Here is a 20,780-nt window from a genome sequence, read left to right as displayed (position 1 = left end):
AGAAATCTCAGAGGTCAACTAGTGGAACCAACTCCCCCATTGTACAGATAAAGAAACAGAAGCCCAGGGAAGTCTATTGATTTGCCAAGTGTCCCGTAACTGGTAAATGGCAGATCTAGGATTTTAAGCCAGGATCTTGAGCTTCCACACTTAGTGTGGTTTCCAACCCCTAAGGTATAACCCAGGTTTTTTCTCTTAGACAGGATCCTGTCTTCCAGCTGTTTCCTTCTTTCTTAACTGACTACAGATACCCAACAGGTGTGCTAGCCCTGCTGAGATTCTCTGGGATTGTCCCAATACAGACCTGTTTATCTGTATTTGATCAGGTGCTGGGGGAGAGTGCAGAGATGTTTCTAGTGTCTCCTCTAGAGCAGTTCCGAAGGACAAGTTGAAGCTTCTTCTCCTGGGTTTATTTATTTATTTCCCCCAGCTGAAGGACCTCTCTGCCTCCTGCTCATGGAATCTTGCATGTATAAATCACTCTATTTTAGGAAACAATGGAAAACGTCGCTTCAGTTGTTGTAAAGATTTGGAAGAGAGTCCCTGGTAGGGTGTAGGGTTGAAAAATAGATACTTGAACTGAATCACTGATTTATCAGTCTACATAAGTATAGCTGGTATCTGTGGCCAATAGAACAAGCAAGAATTATTGATGGAGTTGTGAACTGATCCCACCATTCTGGAGAGCAATTTAAAATTATGCTCAAAAAGTTATCAAACTGTGCTTATCCTTTGAATTAGCAGTACCATTACTGGGTCTGTATCCCAAAGATCATAAAAGAGGGAAAAGGACCCACATGTGCAAAAATCTTTATAGAAGCTTTTTGTGGTAGCAAAGAATTGGAAAATGAGTAGATGCCCATCAATTGTGGAATGGCTTAAACAAGTACATTAGAACAGTACATGAAGGTAATGGAATATTATTGTTCTATGAAAAATGATGAACAAGCTGACTTTACAAAGGCCTGGAAAGATTTACATGAACTGATGCTGAGCAAAACAAGCAGAACCAGGAATACCTTGTACACAATAACAGCAAGAATGTGTGATGATCAACTATGAAAGGCTTGGTTCTTCTCGGTAGTTCAGTGATTCAAAGCAATCCCAATAAACTTTGGACAGAAAATGCCATCTGCATCCAGAAAATGAACTAAGGAAACTAAATGTAAGTCAACACATACTATATTCACTTCTTGTTCTTGTTCTTCTTTTTCTTTTTCTTTTCTTCTTCATCTTTCCCATGGTTTTCCCTTTTGCTCTCATTTTTCTCTCCGAACATGATTCATTATTAAAATGTATTAACAATAAATAAATGTTCTAGGGAAAAAAAAGAAAAAGCAAGAGTATCAATGGGACAATTCCTGGTACAATGTGGCACAAAACTGGGAACGGCCTTAGAGCCAAAGGTTAGTGAGGAAGTCTTTAGCAACAGCTCTATGAGGCAGAGAGATACAAGCTACAGTCTGGCTGCTCAAAGAAATGTTCTTTCAAGGTTGATTCTGGGTAGTAAAGAATTTCTCTCCCTGTTTCTCCTTAGCCATCTTTGATCACTTTGACATATTCTGCTATCAGAAGAAATCAGTTCTATTTTGGTCTGAGCCTCTAACAAGCTCTAGTCTGGACAGAGACTGAAAATGCTGTCTGCTTGTCTATAGGGACACTCACCAAATTCAAGAGATAATATTAGCCTACATTTAGATAGCATTTTAAGTTCCGCAAAGCATATATTAATTTGATCCTCACAAAAACCCAAGGTGCTATAGTTAACCCCATTTTACAAGTGAGTATGCTGTGGAAGGCTAAATGATTGGTTCAGGGGCACATGGACAGGTAATGTCTGAGACAATATGTAAGCTTAGGTCTTCCTTCTAGATACAGTCAATTATCTTTAACATAGCATTCAAATCATGAGGATCAGGGACAACCAGGTTGATGAACTATTCAGGTCTTTCAGCAAGGAGCCAGAACATGAGAAGGGGTTGGAGCCAGGCCCATGAGAAGGGGTTGGATTGAATATCCAGCTCTATACTTTCACACTATAGGAAAATTATATATAATTTAATTATATTAAATATTTAACAAAATAAAAATACAATTAAACAGAGATAAAATTAATGTGATTTTCTAGGTCAGCATGTGGCTTATGTAGAGTTTGGTGCCCTCCTCCCCATTTTTCTATTTGAATTTAACACCATCAGTGTAGATCCTCATTACTTCCCACCTGGACTTTTTTTTTACAATAGCCTTCTGTTTGGTTTATCTGACCCAAGTCTTTCTCTACTACAATCCTTTCTTTACTTAGCTGCCTCTTTGGCATTTTTGTAATCTGGATCATTCTAATCTTCTTATACTTTACTCTCCTCCCTATACCTAACAAATCTACAATATCCTCCCTCCTGACTCAGTGTCCCCTTGACTGACACTGACTGTTCTTTAGGCCTGAAATGCTCTCCCTGTTCAACTCTGCCTCAAGGCTTTCCTGTATTCCTCCTAAGACTCAATTCCAGTCCCTTCTTCTGCATGAGCCTTTTGTGTTCTCTCCTAAGGCTTTCCTTCAGAGATCACCTTCCATGTATTCTGTATAAATGTCTTGAACATATATGCTTGTTTGTAATGTGTAGCCCCAAGAAACAGTCTTTTGACTTCTGCACTTATTCTTTTCATTTCTATTGAAGAGAGTGGAGTTTCTAACCTAGTGTGTTTCAAAATTCAGAAGCAGGCCATCAGTCTTGGTTGGACAGCAAGACTGAAGTCTGTAGCCCCAGTATTGATGCCCCAAAAATAAGAAGTAACTTTTGGGAGTACCTTCTAGACCAGAGAAAACTGAGATGAGGATTCATTTGACAGTTGGATTATATTTGGACATGAACTTGAGTAGCCTAATGTTATGTAGGAACTGAGTTAAGTAATAGATATGCCCCCAGGTATTGTGTAAAATGTTTGTATTTGTTCTTATTGTATCTTTGAATATCCCTTTGTAAAAGTAATTGATAATAAATGGAATTTGATACTAATGGGTATTAATAGAATTGATGAATGGATTAATTGATTAATGGATAGTAATGGAATTGATATCAAGTGGAATTTCATGTTAATGGATATTGGTGGAATTGATTAATGGATATTAATAGAATTGATGTTAAATGATCCTAGCCACTGATAATTAGCAATTGAAGGAACATTGTGAATTCATGTTAAAAAGGAAATAATTTGGAAGTTAGCAGAAGCAGTTTTGCAATCAATTCAATATCAGTATCCCAAAGAATCACACATGGGCTACTGGACCCTTTGTTAAAGCTAATTGATGTTAGGTGGTTTTATGGAACAGGGGCACTGGGGAGATAGTAACCTATCCATGGGGGCTCCAAGTGATGGCATTAGAGACAAGCATGCTTCTAAGCTCTTGGGGATGCCCTAGAATTTTAACAAGATGTGGCCTGCTTGGCTCTGGGAGAATGAGCCAAACAAAATACATACCCCAAACACACACATATAGTCATGAACCTGTGATCTCATATATATTATTTTGAATTCTTAGGATTGAAAATTCTTCTGCCTTACCCTTTAGTTACTCAGTCTTAGAATAGGCACTAAGAGGGTAAATTACTCTCATTCAAAGTCCTAGGATGTCAGAGGCAAGACCTCAAGTTATGTCTTTCATCCATTAAACTACACTGCATTTCCTAATAATATTTCGTATATGATTTTAGGATTTTTTTTTTTAAACAGCACTGTCTTCACTTCAACTGTATTTTTTTATTCCCATTTTACAGATGAGGAAACTGTGGCTCAAAGAGGGTTTTAAGTGGCAAATCACAAATCACACAGTAAGTTTTAATATCCATTCCGGGTCTACTGAGTCCTACATAGTCTTCAAAGATCCACAATGAATTCGGCAATCCATGGGAATTTCACTAGAGTGAGGAGATTCCTCATCTCCCCTGGGCGGTTATTTGACCACCAGGCTTCCCTTCTCTCTCTAGATCTATCCTCCTTCCCTTTACAACAGGGTGCACCAGCCAGTAGGGTCTCACTTTCCAGAGAGGCCAACTGCTTTGAAAGTGGAAGGGAAGCCTTTCTGAAAAGTAAGTGAAAAAGGATTTGCCCTAGGGGAAAAAATAAGTTGTGAGCTCAGTCCAAGTACAAAGAAGCCAAATCTTTTTTAGTTCTTGCAGATTTTAGCTTCGTTTCCCGATTCCTCGGAAAGCTCCCACCCCATTCCCCGCCCATCCTTCTCTTCTCTCTCCCCTTCCATCCCCATGAGAGCCTAAGGGACCTTTTAATTCATCTTTGGATAGCTCCGTCCTTTCACCCAGGAAAGCGGGCATCCCTGCCGGGAGATGCGGAGACTGAATTCCTAGAGCAAGGTCACTTTCCACCCTTTTATCCCTTTTAATTCATTGAGGAGAGGGCACTCCCTAGAATTTTTGATCCCTCCCTCTCTCTCTTCTTTCAGTCCCCGAAGAATTCCCTCCCCCTGCCCTCCAGATTCCTTCCCCTCTCTCCTTCCCCACCCTCTTCTCATTTTCCTCTCCTTCCTTCCAGAGAAAGACCCCTCCCAAGTCTCTTCACCCTGAGCTCGCTCCGAAGTCTGGGAGTCATTCACTTTCCCCTTCTATTTCTCTCCTCCCCTTTTTCTCCCCCTCTCTTTCCTCCTCCCTACACCCCCCCTTCTCTGGAAAGAACCACCCGGCTTCCACTTCGCCTCCTCAGTCTCCTCCAGTGCTCCTTGGGGGTGACTCCAGCCCTGGTAGCCCATGGTACTGGAGCTCTCCTTTATCCTCCCCACGAGGCTCCATGTCCGAAAAAGGAATCTCCTAAGTCAAGCTGGGTAGCCTTTCTGCGACTGTCATTCCACTCACTTTTCTGGAGCCAACAGGTAGGGAGCAAGCCCACCTTTCTCATGATGCATGTGCATGACTCAGAATACCGGGTTAGGAGTCAGAGGATCTTGATTCAAATCCTGCCTATCACGGATCTCGAGCAAGTCACTTCCTTGGCCTCAGTTTCCCCATTTGTAAAGTGAAGGGAAATTGAATTAGATGGTTTCTGAAGTCTTCTCCAGTTAAAAAACTATGATTCTTTGATCCTAAGACTCTAGTGCATGAGAATTTTTCTCATTTGTGCTTAATTTACATTTCCATTCTCTTAAACACCTGAAGAGTATTCCTGGAAGAAGGATGTGACTCTTGAGGCAACTTTTAAGCGCCTCCAAAGATAAGGACCAAGCTCAGCTCAGCACCTCCAGAAATTTTCTGTTGGACAGCTTCTAGGCTGGGCAATAGGCTTGCAGAAAAGTTTTTTGCTACTACAGATGCTTTAAATATTAAGTGACAGTGTTTCATTTGGAATCCAAAAGAAATTCTTGCTAGTTAAGTAGTATCGAAGGATTTGCCTTCCTTTTAATTTATATAATTATTAACAGATGACATTAAAAAAAAAAAAAAAGGTGTAAAACCCATTCCTGGAAAGCCTTCTCTTCTTGTTGAAAGTATCTTTGGCAGATTTATAATGGGCGGTTTTCTTTTTCTCTGTTATCCTTTTTCTATGAACCTAGCTGCATGCAGACCAGTAAAAGGGCCCAGAGGGAGCATTCACCAAGTCTTTCAGAGACTGGGCTGCCCATCCCCTCCACCATTTCCCCACTAGTGCCTCTGTTGGAGAAGAAGAGATTTTAAGTACAGTCTGGCTTTCTTCTCTATCTTAAATTCCCCCTACAGAGCTCTGAAATAGGAGTTGCCCCTTTTAATCTGAAGGCTTTCATGGCTGGAGAATAAGGGGTTCAAGGTATGAGCAGATCTTTTCTTGAAAATGACTTTGCCATCTGTAGTATCCTTTTTAGAACCAAACTGGCTCAACATTTGAGAGGGAAGAGAGGATATGTCACCCCACATGAGATATTTAGGCTTGAAAGAATTACCCTAGCATTTTACAAGTCTTGATTTTGATTAAGAATTGTCAGAGCGTTTCAAATTTAGTAAAGAGTTGGATTTGGAAGCAATGTTGGCAATGTGACACTTGCTCTGGTTTTAAGTAAATGCTCATAGAGTCATAGATTTCATTTTATGAAATGCATTTTAGAGGAATGAATTTTAGAGGCTCACTTAATCTACCCCCTTCATCTTAAGGATGAAGAACCTAAGTAATTTATCTGAGAACACACAGGTAGTAAGTAATAGAACTAGGATTCACAACTAGATCCTCTGCCTCCAAATTCACTTTAGCTGCATTTTCTGTGGAAAGTATTGGGGGAAGGGGGGGAAGAAGGAACAAAGGTAATGAGTATTGTTAGCACTAATTTTTTTTCTGACTAAATAAAGCATTTGTTTATTTCAGCCTATCTTAAATAACCAAGGCATATTCACTGCAGAGTACCCACTGTGTGAGCAAATTACCTTTTTGAGAAGGTGTTTCTTCATCTTTGATATGCAGAGGTCAGACTAGATGACTTCTGAGATCCCTTGCAACTTTAAATCCTGTAACAGAACACAAAATCAATCAGTCAACATACACAGATTAAGTGCCTACTCTTTGCTATTACTTGATCTACAAAGAGAAAAATGTAAATTTCTACCCTTAAACAGTTTACTTACTACTGAAAATAAAGAATGTCATTATTTTATTAAGTTCATTTCAATTCAGTAGTCAGGCATAATATAGTTAGACATTATGCTAGGTGTTGGCAATATAAAGATCAAAATAATAAATATAAATAATAATACCAACCCTAAAAAGTCCACAATCTCAAGAAATATACATTCTATTGTAGCAATTTGTATTTCTAGGTTTCATTTTCTATTCCTATTTTGTGTGACTAGTTAAAAAGTTATCTATGTCTTAGCTAAAAAGCATTGTGAGTATAAGTAAATTGAAAAGCCTGGAAAATAGTCTACCAAGAAGAATTTATTTCTGCTTTAATATAACCCCATATGTCAAAACCCAGAAAGCATGCCTTATTCATTTTGATGTTATTTTTTTCCCCTCCTTATTCTTGGCAGGAATCTTTGTTTTACAAAAGAACTCATTGCAGAATTTCTTTAATGAATAAGTTCCTGATTAATCAATCCAAATTTCTATGAATTATCATTTTCTAGAAATAAACTTACTGTATATAGTGAGACTGCACTGATAAGACTCCAAGGAACCCAAAATAGTAGAAAATTTTTAAAGTGAACTAAAATAACATAGGATTGAATTATAGTCCACTGTGCCTCTGCCATTGTCCTGACCCCCAAACTATTGCAAAATGTCATAGACATTGTTTTATTTCCATTTTTCAAACTACATTTAAAAATAGGCCCACAGACATTCCCAGAATCAATTTGAAGTCTTTTGCCATTTGTTTTCATGTGGAAGCTGACAAAAAGCTTAATACCTGTTGATTGATTCAAGTATTCCTAAGTCCCAACAAATATGATATGGGGAGTGGGCTAAAGAGTGTCCCCTTAGCCTGATGAATGGGATGACTGTGCAGCTTTGGAAGATTCAGAAGGCATCTGGGTCAGGGGACATCAATTGGCACAGTAGTTCTGGTTGGCAAACAGCTTACTAGAGGGTTGGCTGCTAATGGATAATATTATCCCTCAGTTCATCAATTCATACTATGTAGACTACACGGTAGGTTTTCTTAATGTAATCCATTCCATATGTGTGAAGCAATGGATAGTGGATTAGACTTGGAGTGAGAGTTCAAATCCCAGTCTTAATAGTAACTAGTTGTACAGAATCCTTTAAATTTTTTTTTAAAGACTTTGGGTTCTCATTTATAAAGTGAGGATAATAATACTTTCTGAACAGGGTTTGAATGAGATAATGGAAGAATGACCATTATTATTATGAAAGCATTTTATTTATCACTCTGTTAATCATTTTTATGCTCAGTCTTTCAAAGTAAAATATAAATCACAGCTGAGTGAATAAAAAAGGGGGGGAACAGAGACAGGGATTAGACCTGTGAATTCATTGATATGGAGAATTATCTTAAAAAACACTCCTTCTGCCAATGTAGGTCAGTACCTTCTCTGTTCCTTAGAAAGCTATTCAGAGCTCCTAGAGTAGGGATTTTAAATCATAAGGTTTTCTCGGTTTGGGTTTGTTCTTTATCCACCGTGACACACTGAATAATAATACAAATGAATACTATAACCCTCAGGTTCCTCAACTGTAAAATGAGAGAGTCATATTAGAAGACCCCTGTAATCTTCCTTTTTGAATTCTTAAATCCCTAAGTCTAATTGGCAAGAATTGTGATGTTCTGTCTGGCCCTGCCATCTAGTGGTCTTGAGGTAAAAAGCATGAGAATTTCTAGCCTGCAACCAAAAATTGTCATATGCTTGCAAACTGGAGAATTAATGATGTTTTTCATTTAATAAGAAAATTTTAGAACTGCATGAAACATTTGTTTGTTGTTTCTAGATCCTTGTGCTAGTGCTATTTCTGGAGGAGATATAAAGATTTTAAAAAGACAGTTCTTTCCGTAGTAGAGTTTACAACCTTATAAGGAAACACAGACACAAATAACTAAAATATAAAATGTTACATGATATGTTCTCGCAGGAAGTAAAAACTAAGTGGTATTTGAGGTCTATGGGGTCAAGGATAGTCTGAGGATTATTAAAAGAGACTTCATAGACTGGATCTTAAAAGATGGGTACAATATTAAAAAGTGAAAATGGGACAGAGAGTTTTACAAAAACTCAAATGTCTGTCAATATAGATAGCAGAACATAGATCATTAAAATAACTCAGAGCTTTCCTCTAACTTCAGCTAATACTATTATATTAATATTATGCTAAATATATGTATTATATGTACTAAATATTAATACATAATATTTCAAAATACTATTATATAATATTATAAAACTATAAATTATTCAGTAAAGTTATAGTTACAGGACTTCAGATGTTCAATATATTTTCATTCAATATTTATTCAAAATAAATATGTATAAATAAAATAGGTATGTATTTCAAAATAAATAGATATTCAAAATATAACATAAGAACTGGAAGGGATTATAGAGATGATCCAATCCAATCTCCTCATTTTAGAAATGGGAAAATTGAGATCAGAGGGTATAAGTGATTTGCTTAAAATCACATAGCTAATAAATGCCAATCAATGAGCCAATAAGTATTTACTTGGAGCTTATTACACACTAGGCACTGGAAAGAGCAAAACAAAATTAAATTGATCCCTGCTCTCAGGGAGCTTACATTCTATTAATAGAGACCACATACATAAATACAAAATGCAAACAAAGTAAGTTTGGGAGTCAGAAAGGCAGTTAGTAGTGGGAGATAGAAATCAGGAAGAAATCACTTTAAAGGAGGTGATATTTGAGCTGAACTTTGAAGGAAATTAAGAACTTCATGAAGCAGAATGGAGGAGAGAATGTGTTGCAGGAATGGAGAACAGCCTGGAAAAAGAAATGGAAATAAATGGGCTATGGAACATTAGGTGTGTGAGGGGATAGCTGAGCTGGACAAAAAATTGGAAAAAAACAAACAAAACTCACTACCTTAATAGCTAAAAATTAAGCATGCCAAAAAAAAAAAAAAAAAAAAAAAAAAAAGTAATGTCCCTTTAAAGTGAAGTTTGGACACTTTGGTATTGGTATTGGTAGGTTATGTACAAATGTCATCTCATAGACTCATAGCTATGTCACCACTAACTGATGTAAGACTACAAATATGAATAATAACAATGAGTAATAAAAGCTCATATGTGTATATAGTGTTTTCGGGTTTGTGAAGTACTTATATGTGCATATGTACATACATATATATTGTGTATTCATACATACATTTTTCTCATTTAATTACTGTAAAGCTCTCTCTTTCCCTATGTCCCCATCTGTGATCTGCCCACCCCATAATCAGCTGTGGAGGCTGACTCACAGTATAGTATGACTGTCCTGACCTCAGCCTTATTATCCAAGGCTGGGGTTTGGAACAGACAGCTCTGGTCCTTTGCAAAGTCAGAATGGAGTGCATGGTTACAGAGGAAGATTGGACAAAGAAAGAGGAGTGGGAAAAGGCAGGGCACACATACCTGAACCTTCCGTGTGTGCCAGCTTCCACCCCTCTAGGATGGGGCTGTTTTAAGAAATAAATGTCACTTTTGGGGTCTGTGAAGATGGACCTGGGATCCTGCTCCAAGATTACTTCTTTCATGGGCACTAGCTATCACTGATTCTGCATTTAAAGTCACCACAAGGCAACTCAGATTTTCCAAAGTAAAATGTTCTTCAGTATTCATCCTATTTTAAAATATGCTTAATTATAGACTAAATTAGAAAGGTTAACCAAATGCATGGTCTCTAATTGCTTTGGTTTTGAGGTCACGTTGTGAAGCCCTGCCTTTTGTAAGCTACCTTAGTGTTTCCAGACTTGGTTCTGTGTTTTAGTAATATTGCACATATCCAAGTGCTCTCATGTAGCTATCAAATAACATTTATTATGATAAGGTTTTAAGACACTGAAGGTAATAACATGTAGAGTGGCAAAATTTATTAAAGAATTGTTTTTAGAAAGATCATTTCTTATTAAATATCTTTAGCAATTCAATTTTCAGCAACTTAATGTAGTTAATTAAAAAAAAAAGAGCAAAACCCAAATTTGGTTATAATAAAGCAATAAATGTTGTATGGAAAGAGCATTAAATTAAAAATTGGTAAACCTGAGTCCTAGTTCTGCATTGATCTCTATGTGGTCTTTTACCTTTTATGTGAATTCCTTACTTTTTCAGGAGAACTACCCTTCCTGAATTCAAATCTGGCCTCAGACATTTACTAGCTTTTTGACAAGTCACTTAACCCTGCTTACCTAAGCTTCCTTATCTGTAAAGTAAAGGAAAGGGCAAACTCTTATAGTATCTTTGCCAAGAAAATCTCAAATGGGGTTAAGAAGAATCACACATGACTGATAAACGACTGAACAACATTCCTCACTTATAAAATAAGACATATGGATTAGGTAATTTCTGGTATGTCTTCCAGCTCTAAGATTCTGTGATCCATAATCACGGTTTTTGAAATCCAAACTCAAAGAGGGCAAAAACTGTGTTTTATTTAAATATTATACACATAATCTCCTCTTACCTAAAGGCAGAGGAAGCTCTCTCTCTGGTGAGAGGTTACTGGGTTAGGATTCACTCAAAAGCATAGCTCCCATGTTCCTACTGATATTCCCTTCCACCCTCCTCTCCTTCCCCCCCTTAGAAAACACAGAATTAAAAAAAAAAAAAAAAAAAAAAAAAAAAAAAAGCTTATTTATTTATTTTATTTAGTCTAGTCAAATACATCACATGAAGATTCCTTTCTTTGGGTAACTCTCCCATAGTGTACATTAACTATTGGGGAGAAAGGAAATGATAGGTAGTACTGTGAAGAGCAAAAAGCATTGTATAAACCAGAAATGTGAATGGCCACAGTGAATTCATGGTTCTTTTTTTCATCAGCATCCTCTGATGATGTCATCACAATGCTTAAGTGCTTAATTAAATAAATTTAATAAATAAATTAAGTGCTTAATAAATGTCCATTTATTCATCCATTCATTTTTCTGATGCTGTTCTCTATTAGGCATCTCTGCTGAACTGCTTTCTGCTGCCACCTGCAGGTCTTCAGTTGGTAAGCAACCTCTTTTCTCCAGGTGAAAGATACCCATCTTTTTGGTTTATATATGTCCCAGGAGCTCTCTTTACTTCTTTAGTCAAATAGATCCTCCTGAGCAGTACCCAGTGAGCTAACTGTAGAAGACTTAGTCATTCTTAAGTATGTCTTCTGAACTCTTTTTTTTTTTCTACTGCTTTAGGTTTAAATATTTACATGAATTCTTATATTATTGGGTCAGCAGTGAGAGTCCCCTTCAGTTCATTCCAAGGATTCCACTTAACTCTGTAAAGGAGCTGGGTGGGATGAGAGCGAGGAGATTCTCAGCTCAGGAACAAAATGGAAAAGGACTATGTGGACCTAGTTTTCCTATTACTTCCCTTCTCTCTTCCCTTCCCACAGCAATCAAAATCGCTCCGTATATTTTAAGTTTCCTTTAAGTGGCTATTATAGTGTACTTGGTATTAAGCATATTAGATGCTCAATGAATGTTTACTGAATTAAATCATCATCCTTGATGTTTAAAAATGATGCATTAGGTGGTAACTGTTATTTTTGTGTAGAAATAGCTGAAAAGACCACTTTTCCAGAGTAAGGCATTGGTAAACATTTTTTCCCAAAGCAGATGGGCAGTTTTTACATGTATGCTGTTATTCAGATGAATGAATAAAAAAGCATTTATTGAATGTTTATTATGTGTGTTATAAATAAGATTCAGAACCCCAAAAAGAATGTAGTAAATGAATTCAGGATGATTTTTTTTCCTGAGGCAATTGGGGATAAGTGACTTGCTCAGGGTCACACAATTAGGAAGTGTTGAACTCAGGTCCTCCTGACTTCATGGCTGGTACTCTATCCACTGCACCTCCTACCTGCCCCAGGATGAAGCTTTTCATGTACTCTTGCAGAAGTGGTTATAAAAATTTCATGAGTTTACACAATGATACAGAAAGGATAATAAGCTTTTATATTCTAACATTAGTCCTATTCCTCCCTTAGAGTTGATAGTCCAGAATCCTTCTGGTTTAGTGTTCCTCATTTATCCCTTACATGTTGCTCTTAGACATGTTCCCCCTTCCTGATCATACATTCCATATTCAAAAATGACGACTGTCTCTGCCCTTGGGGTGTGTCAGATAGTATGCAATGAGTCTATTAAGCAAGCACAGTGAAGAAAAAGCCTTCTCTAGATCATTGACCCTGACTGGTTTAAGCCAGTTTCAAGCCTAGGCCTTTGTCAGACTTTGCAGTTAGGCTAGTTCCTTCTTCTGAAAGCTGATTGATCAGTAATGCTTGTTTTCTTATATTACCTTGAAACGGCAACATTTTGTGGAAAACTAATTTTGAATATTTTTCCTATATGTAAGACACTGTGCTAAATGCCAGAGATATAAATAGAAAAACTAAGACAGTCTTCTACTCTCAAAGAGCAGCCCACAATCTATGTAATAGGGAGAGGCAACGCACATAGGAAAATTCCGTTTCAAAGTCAGATGGAAAGGTTCAGTGGCTCTTGGTGACAAAAAGCTTGCTTAATTTTGATTCTTAATTTTGATTCAAGTCCCTGTGGACTTAAGTATGCAGAGTGTGCTGGTAAATATTTATCAGCTGGTTCTCTGGGGACAACATGTTCTTACATGATGCTTTTAAGTTTAACCTTTATTAACATTGTCTTCATGAATTTTTAAAAGTCTAGACAATCAGCAAAACAATAAACAAATACCTTGTTTGTAGCATTTGTCAATTTATAAGGTATAAATAAATGCTCACACTGAAAATTTAGCAGTGGTTTCTCTGGAACCATATGAACTGGCATCAGAATACTCCTGGGTATATTAATGTATTCTTGCTGAATATTTACATAAAATAGTTTTACTAAGAACCTTATTCTGTATGTGATCATAACAGAGAAAACAGTGCGATTGATATGTAGAGTAAGGAACAAAACAAGAATGACTTGTTAAGGAACCAGCCTTGGACCTTGTCAATCCAAAACAGCACAGAGTGTTTTACTTTTGGTACCAGTGATTCCAGTGATATCACCACTGAATACTTAATAATATCTACTCCCTTCTTCTCCTAATCTTGTAATCGCTGAATTCCAACTTGAGAAAAATTTCTCCTGAATTTCACTGGCCCTGAGGCTGCTTAGCTCCATGGGTTTGGCAATATATACTCAATCCATGATTCCCTTTCCCCATTCTTCTGCCAGTGACACTGTAACTAGATGCCCAATTCTGGCATCTGCTCCCTCTTTCCCTTCTACTCCATTTCCACAGACTCCAGACCACAAGAGTATGTTTTCAAAAGTTTATTTATAAGGGAAAAGAAAATACAGTATACAAATTCAGAAATAATATGCCGCAGCAAGATAATTAGAAGTGAAGATAAAAATAAAACTCTCCATTCTTGGACGGGGTAGTACTTAGCTTTTACGCCTTCTCTTTAGTTACTCTCCTTGTATCTAGTTTGGCCCTTGTGTCCATCATGATTCTCTCACAATAAGAAACCTCTCTTCCCTCATAGACCCCGTGCACAATGACCTCTTCTATCCTCAAAATACCACTAACAACACCATCCTGTACCCAATTTGGAATTTGGAATACAGACGTATGCTCCATGTCAAATTAATTGGTCAAGTCTACAATGCTTGGCTTAATTCAGCCAGTCAGAAGTCCTCTTGGTTGTGTGATAGACTTTTGGTATACCCTTGGTTATCTAAATTTATTTTTTATTTAATCACTATCTAAATTTTGCATCTTCCTACCAAGAGGAAGACAAAGAACTATACACTGCACACTTCCTCCTAAAGTTTACAATAGAAGAGAGAAAAGATAGGGAGTTATCTGACATGCACCCTAAATTTGAAGATAACAGATTTCAAAGGATTCAAAGGAAGGATAAGAAAGATCTGCAAACTAAAAAATTTTTAGAGGAAATCAGCCTTAGTTGAATGGAAAACTTACAATGGGAATGGGAATGGGAAACTAATAGGGAATTCATGCTCTGGATGTAAGCAAGGGAGCACCTAACTGCCCTTGGTAAATTCAAGTCACCTTGCCCTGATTAACTATTTATCCTTAGGCACTAAAAATTGTTGGAATTGTTGAGCCCCCATTAATGATGCTTGGAATATCATGTCAGACAAAGACAGGTACTGCAGGAGTAAAGAAGAGCACATATTCTGATTTAAAAAAAAATAGAGAATAGTCTGAAAACTAGAGGCCACTGAATTTGACTTTAATTTCTAATGAAATTATTAAGAGAATGATTGATGAAAAGCTATGTTATCACAAAGATCAGCCATTTCTTTAAGAAAAATTCTTTCTAGACTTACAGACAGACAGAATAAGATGAGCTCTAATAATTTTTAGAACAACAGGTGTTATAAAGCCAAGAAATTCCTGGGTTCAAATCTTGTGTCAGAAGTTTACCCATTTTGTGACTATTGACATATTGGAGGTAGTGTGACTGATAGGGAATCATGAGTTCAAATCTTACCTCATATCCTTACCAACTGGTTCATGATGACTAAGTCACAATATCTTTGAGCCTCAATTTTCTCATTTGCAAAATGTATGAAATAATATCTGTATCACTTAGCCTACCATTATTGCTATGGGCATCAAATGAGATAATTTAAGAATTTAAGTAACTTTAAACAATTTTATTCTTTTATATGTCTAAACTTTGTTTTTTTTAACTGTAAAATGAGAATTATCATACTTTCATTATCTACTACACAGGATTGTTGTGTGAAAATGGCTTTAAAAACCTTAAAATACTAGAGAAATGGGTATTAGTAAATAGTTATTATTCTATTTCTACCATTCTAGTAGGGTTTCTAGTGAAGATTTCACACTGCTTTCTTCTTGGCAGGGAGAGATTTGCCCCTTTTGCCTAAGTTTCCCATGGCATTTTTGCCTTGTGATATAAGCCCCCTTATAACTCCATATTGCATGTGATTCTTATATATCTCTGTCTAAATTTATTTTTATTTAGTAGCTTTCTAAATTTCAGCTCTTCCTATCAAGGAAAAGACATATCTAGAGAAAAATGAGAAGGCAGAATTAGATAACTGTGGTCCTTGGAGTCAAGAAAATCTGTCTTCAAGTTCTGATTCTGTTCTTTATTGCCTGTGTGACCCAGGTCAAGTTTATTAGCTTATCAGGGTATTAATCTTCTTCTCACTTGTAAAATGAGCAATCTGGACTAAATCATCTCTATGTTCCCTTCCAAACCTAAATTCCATGACTGTGTTAACATCACCAACAATTTTCTGTCATTCTTAAATACACTGGCCATCTTTCAGGCTCTCTTGCCATGGGCTTTCTGGTACTGTACTATCCTAGCCACACTTCCATATGTCAGCCACAGTTGCTTGTGTTTAATAATGTTGAGGTCTCTATCTTCTGCCATGGGATCAATCTGAAAGGAAAGGAATGGGCTTGAGAAGCCAAATCAGCCAGCAACCTCTGAATCTCTAGTCCATTAGAATGTGAATTCACTGCAAGTTGGGATTATTTGGGTACCCTGAGTCTGGCTAAGGGTCTGTCACTAATAAATGCTTAATGTATATTGATTGATTGGTTGATTGGTTAATGTAGCATTCACACAATCGCTGCCTGCTATTGTTTCTGCTGGCATCTTTGCATAGTTCTCCAGGACTGACGTGCAATGCATTCCCAGAAGAATACATATAGCATATGCCCTCTTGTTTGCCTTCCCAGATGAAAGATGTATCAGTAGAGCACAAAGAATTACATGGAAAAGAAAGCATGCAGATCATAAACCATTACAGTAGGGTATCTTGCTCTCTCCCTCTCCAATGTATTGTATTTATTTTACATTTTTTCTCTATATATGCCTGGTTGTGTATGTATATGCATGAATGTACATGTAGATATAGCAAACATTTTTTCTCTCTGTCTCTGTCTCTGTCTCTCTCTATATAAATATATATATATATATACATACACATACACACACACATACATATTATCTCACTTTATAGAATAAAACCTCCTTGAGGGTAGGGACTATTTTTACCTTTTGAAAAAAATATCCCCAGCACCTGGCAGAGTGTCTGACATTTAATGGCTACTTTGCAGCTTCTCACCTTTCTCATAACTCATTTTACATTAGCATATATATATAAGAGACGGATTAATTCTCCTTAGTACTTAAATACATCGATACTCCATTAAGGGCAGTCTTTTCTTTGCTTCCCAGTGGCAAAGCTCTTCCTATCACTACCAGGTTAGCTTTACTGGGAGATCTATTTTTCTAATAATAACAAACTTTGGTGATACAATATGACCCCTGTGTACATCATTGTATAGTGTATCTCTACTACTATAATACACATAGGACTAAGATGTGGGTCTAGTTTTTACAGGGATCTCTCTATCAAACACTACCACAAAAGGTTTAATTCTAATAAACAAATCAAATTTTGCCACCTAGTGATCATAGAAAAACATAATGATGTGACTAATCCAGATCCCTGCTCAAGCACCAGAGACTCAATGCTGATTCTTGAAAAGTCTTAGGGAACCCAGATTCTGTAATTTTACAGAAAAGGACCTCTGACTAGCATTGATGGCTCTCTGTGGAAAGGGAAGTTATGAGCATTTCTTTGGTGTTTTGGGAAAGACTAAGAAAATCTATGGAAAAGATAATATACTTGTAAGTATATTAATTTTCTGGCCAATACCCAAATAGACCCATAAAATATCACTTATGGACTCTTGACATATTGGAAAGGTGAAAGTATAGTGTTGTTCCTTCTTGTGAAGCTATTACTTTTATCTGTAAGTGAAATTTGATGAGTATTTTTAAATGATAAAATACTAACCCTTCTCTTTTTCTTTTTGAAGGACAAGCTTGAGTTGTACTATCAAAATGGAAAATATACTATTCTGGTTGATCTTTTCTACCCCTGCATGGACTGTCATTGGTGGCTCTGAAATGGAACAGGATTTTACCTGGCACTTACGAAAAATACCTCGGGTGGTCAGTGAAAGAACTTTGCATCTTTCCAGCCCCAAATTTGAAGCAGATGCCAAATTGGTGCTAAACAGAGTATGTGGTATTGAATGCCAAAAGGAACTACCAGTGCCAAGTGTTTCTGAGCTGGAGGAGTCTCTCTCTTATGAGACTGTCTTTGAAAATGGTACCCGAACCTTAACTCAAGTGAATGTCCAGGGACTGATGCTTGAGCCTACTCAGAACACTACAAGAAAAATTACATCCAGGAGAAAGCGACAAGTGTATGGCGTTGATAGTCGCTTCAGTATTTTGGACAAGCGATTTGTAACTAATTTCCCTTTCAGCACAGCGGTAAAGCTCTCCACAGGCTGTAGTGGTATTCTCATCTCCCCTAACCATGTTTTAACAGCAGCTCACTGTATTCATGATGGACAGGACTATGTTAAAGGGGGCAAAAAACTAAGGGTAGGATTGCTCAAGATGAGGTCCAAGAGGAATGGAAAGAAACCCAGAGGTTCTAAAAGGAGTCGAAGAGAAGCTGAGTATAGAGATCCTCTACATGATCCCCAAGAGGAGATGGGTATGAGAACCAAAGGAAGGAGAAGAAAGAAAGAATCAGGAAGGGGTCAGAAAAGCTCTGAAGGTAAGCCCTCTTTCCAGTGGACCAGGGTCAAGACAACCTACATTCCCAAAGGCTGGGTAAGAGGAGTAAGAGAAAATGTGGCTCTGGATTATGATTATGCTCTTCTTGAGTTGAAACGTCCCCACAAAAAGAAGTATATGGAGCTGGGCATCAGCCCAACCATCAAGAAGATGCCTGGGAGCATGATTCATTTCTCAGGCTTTGACAACGATAGATCTGGGCAGCTGGTCTACCGATTTTGCAGCGTTTCAGATGAATCCAATGACCTCTTCTATCAGTACTGCGATGCAGAGCCTGGCTCTACAGGCTCTGGGGTCTATCTCCGCCTTAAGGACCCGGACAAGAAGAAGTGGAAGCGCAAGATCATTGCTGTCTATTCGGGCCACCAGCAGATGGACATCAATGGAGTCCAGAAGGATTATAATGTTGCAGTGCGCATCACTCCTCTCAAATATGCACAGATTTGTCTATGGATCCATGGAAATGATGCTGATTGTACTTATGGCTAACTGTAAAGTCACCTTCCTAAAACACACCAAAAACCAGTCTCAAGTTATTACAACAGCTCCTCATCTCAGGTTATGATTGACTTTTACATCTATCATCAGCATTTCAGCATTTCGAAAAGTATTCCTAAAAGACAATGAGAGTATTTTCATAATTTTTTGAAAAGAGAATTTTAAGTCTGTATTGCTACTAAAATGGAACAGGCACTCTAGTGCCAAAGTTTATACTTTTCTTTAAATTGTGCTCATTTTAAGTGGTTTGTGAACAAATGTGTTTCCTTCTGCCTTAAAAGAAATTAGGTAAATTTTGAAGCCTCAAACTAGTACTATTAAATAATAGGTAATTTCTCAATAGACTTGTTCTCAGGGTTCTGCTCTAATTAGTATCTAAGCTAACTGATACTCCATAGGACTTGTAGAACTGTATCTGCAGAAGCAGATAAACCACGACAGACAATATTTAAAATAGGTCAACTGAGAGATACTGAGAACCCAGTGAGTATAAACACTGTATTACTCTATATTACTAGGTGCTATTTTTTCTCAAAGTAGGAATTCCGTTATTCCCTACCCCTCAAGAAACAGTTATTTTTTCTGACAAATATTATTAGCTTTTTTGCCACATATGCCAGTTCTTTGGCATCTATCCTATTTTTAATATTCTATGTTTCTATGTCAAAAACTTTCATGTTTTTGGATGATCTGGCCATTCTAATCAGAATCATCTCATCACTGGGAAGAATCACATTAATTCACCTAAGTTCAATGTTAGTCAAAACAGAGTTTTGGGACACAATCCAGAGTGGACATGGTTTTGGGATCCATTAGCTAAAAAAGATGCCCCAAGTTAAGGATCTCCTAATTAAGAAAATTTAATTCTTGGGATGAGCCCAGGTGAGACTTGTGGATTTATGATCCTTACTCAGTATCTGGAATATTACTGTCTTCCCCTTACTCCTCTAACTTTCACCTAATTAATACACTGCTTAGCATTAAATTTTTTTTTAATCTTTCCTTCTAAGGAGACCTAAGTATATCTTTATATCTTTGTACAAACTATATTTCTCATTGGTAATAACAACTTCCTGAAATGTAGGATTCAGAGGAATCAACTTAAATATAGTTTTAGCTCACATTCTTTTGTACTGTGTGTGAAGTTGGGAGAAATAATTATATGTGAGTTTGCTGATTGGTGCTTTATTGATGGTGCTACATTGAAGGCAAGAATGTATCATTATGTATCCAACAACTAAAAATCTTTTCTTGGCCATTTTCTATACAATAACAAATCTGGAAAATAAACATTGTTGTGGTTAGATATGTTTACATTGGGCAAGAGGGAGTAGGATATAATAGCTAGGTAGCTGGCATTGTAGTCAGAAAGACCTGAATGCAGCTCTTGCCTCTTGACACATGCTGGCCATTTAACTCTCAATACAACAGGGAATTTTCTAAGACTATAAATTGAAGGCAAGTATACTGGTAAAGAGCATTGATAGGCACTACTTACTTCTATGAAATTACAGACTCTACTTTTTAAAAAATTTAGGTGCTTAAGATTAAATGTACTGTATTATATATACACACACACATTGGGCAGATAGGTGGTACAGTGGATAAGGTGCTGGACTTGGAGTGGGAAAACATCTTCTTGAATTCAAATCTAGCTTTAGAGAATGACAACCCAATCTGCCTTAGTTTTTGAATTTGTAAAATGAACTGGACAAAGGAATGGCAAACTCTATTCTAGTATCATTTCCAAGAAAGTCCCAAATAAAGTAAAAAAAATTCAAATGTGCTTGAAAAGACTGAAAAAAGAATTTACATATTCCTTTAAGGCCATACATATAATACCTCCTTTTCCTTAACAAGATTTGGCTCCACAAGATCCATATCAATTGATGTCCACCTAGAGGAAGGTCTTGAATGCTTCTGGGCTTTTCCCTTGGTTTTCTTCTGTTCAATGCTTTTATCAAAGATTTTGACAAAAATATAAATAATACAGTGATATTTTTAGAGCTG

General features: G+C 36.9%; 1 protein-coding gene across 2 annotated transcripts; it reads left to right on the top strand.

Moving 5' to 3' along the window:
- The first annotated feature begins 4,343 nt into the window (after positions 1 to 4,343).
- Positions 4,344 to 20,552, top strand: PRSS35 (serine protease 35). Of its 2 annotated transcripts, XM_074310394.1 has the most exons (3): positions 4,344 to 4,879; positions 11,589 to 11,636; positions 17,498 to 20,552. In XM_074310394.1, the coding sequence occupies exon 3, from the start codon at positions 17,523 to 17,525 to the stop codon at positions 18,759 to 18,761; it is 1,239 nt and encodes a 412-aa protein (XP_074166495.1). In that variant the 5' UTR covers positions 4,344 to 4,879; positions 11,589 to 11,636; positions 17,498 to 17,522; the 3' UTR covers positions 18,762 to 20,552. The 2 variants fall into 2 exon arrangements, with proteins under 2 accessions (XP_074166495.1, XP_074166494.1); XM_074310393.1 differs by lacking the exon at positions 11,589 to 11,636 and having other exon boundaries at positions 4,345 to 4,879.
- Positions 20,553 to 20,780: the final 228 nt, after the last annotated feature.

This window comes from Sminthopsis crassicaudata, chromosome 4 (assembly GCF_048593235.1).
Source record: "Sminthopsis crassicaudata isolate SCR6 chromosome 4, ASM4859323v1, whole genome shotgun sequence".
In the NCBI taxonomy this organism is placed as follows: Eukaryota; Metazoa; Chordata; class Mammalia; order Dasyuromorphia; family Dasyuridae; genus Sminthopsis; species Sminthopsis crassicaudata.
This window is presented reverse-complemented; position numbering and strand designations above follow the sequence as displayed.

Excerpts from the sequence above, each read along its gene's own strand:
- PRSS35 (XM_074310394.1), top strand. The coding sequence starts at position 17,523 with ATGGAAAATATACTATTCTGGTTGATCTTTTCTACCCCTGCATGGACT.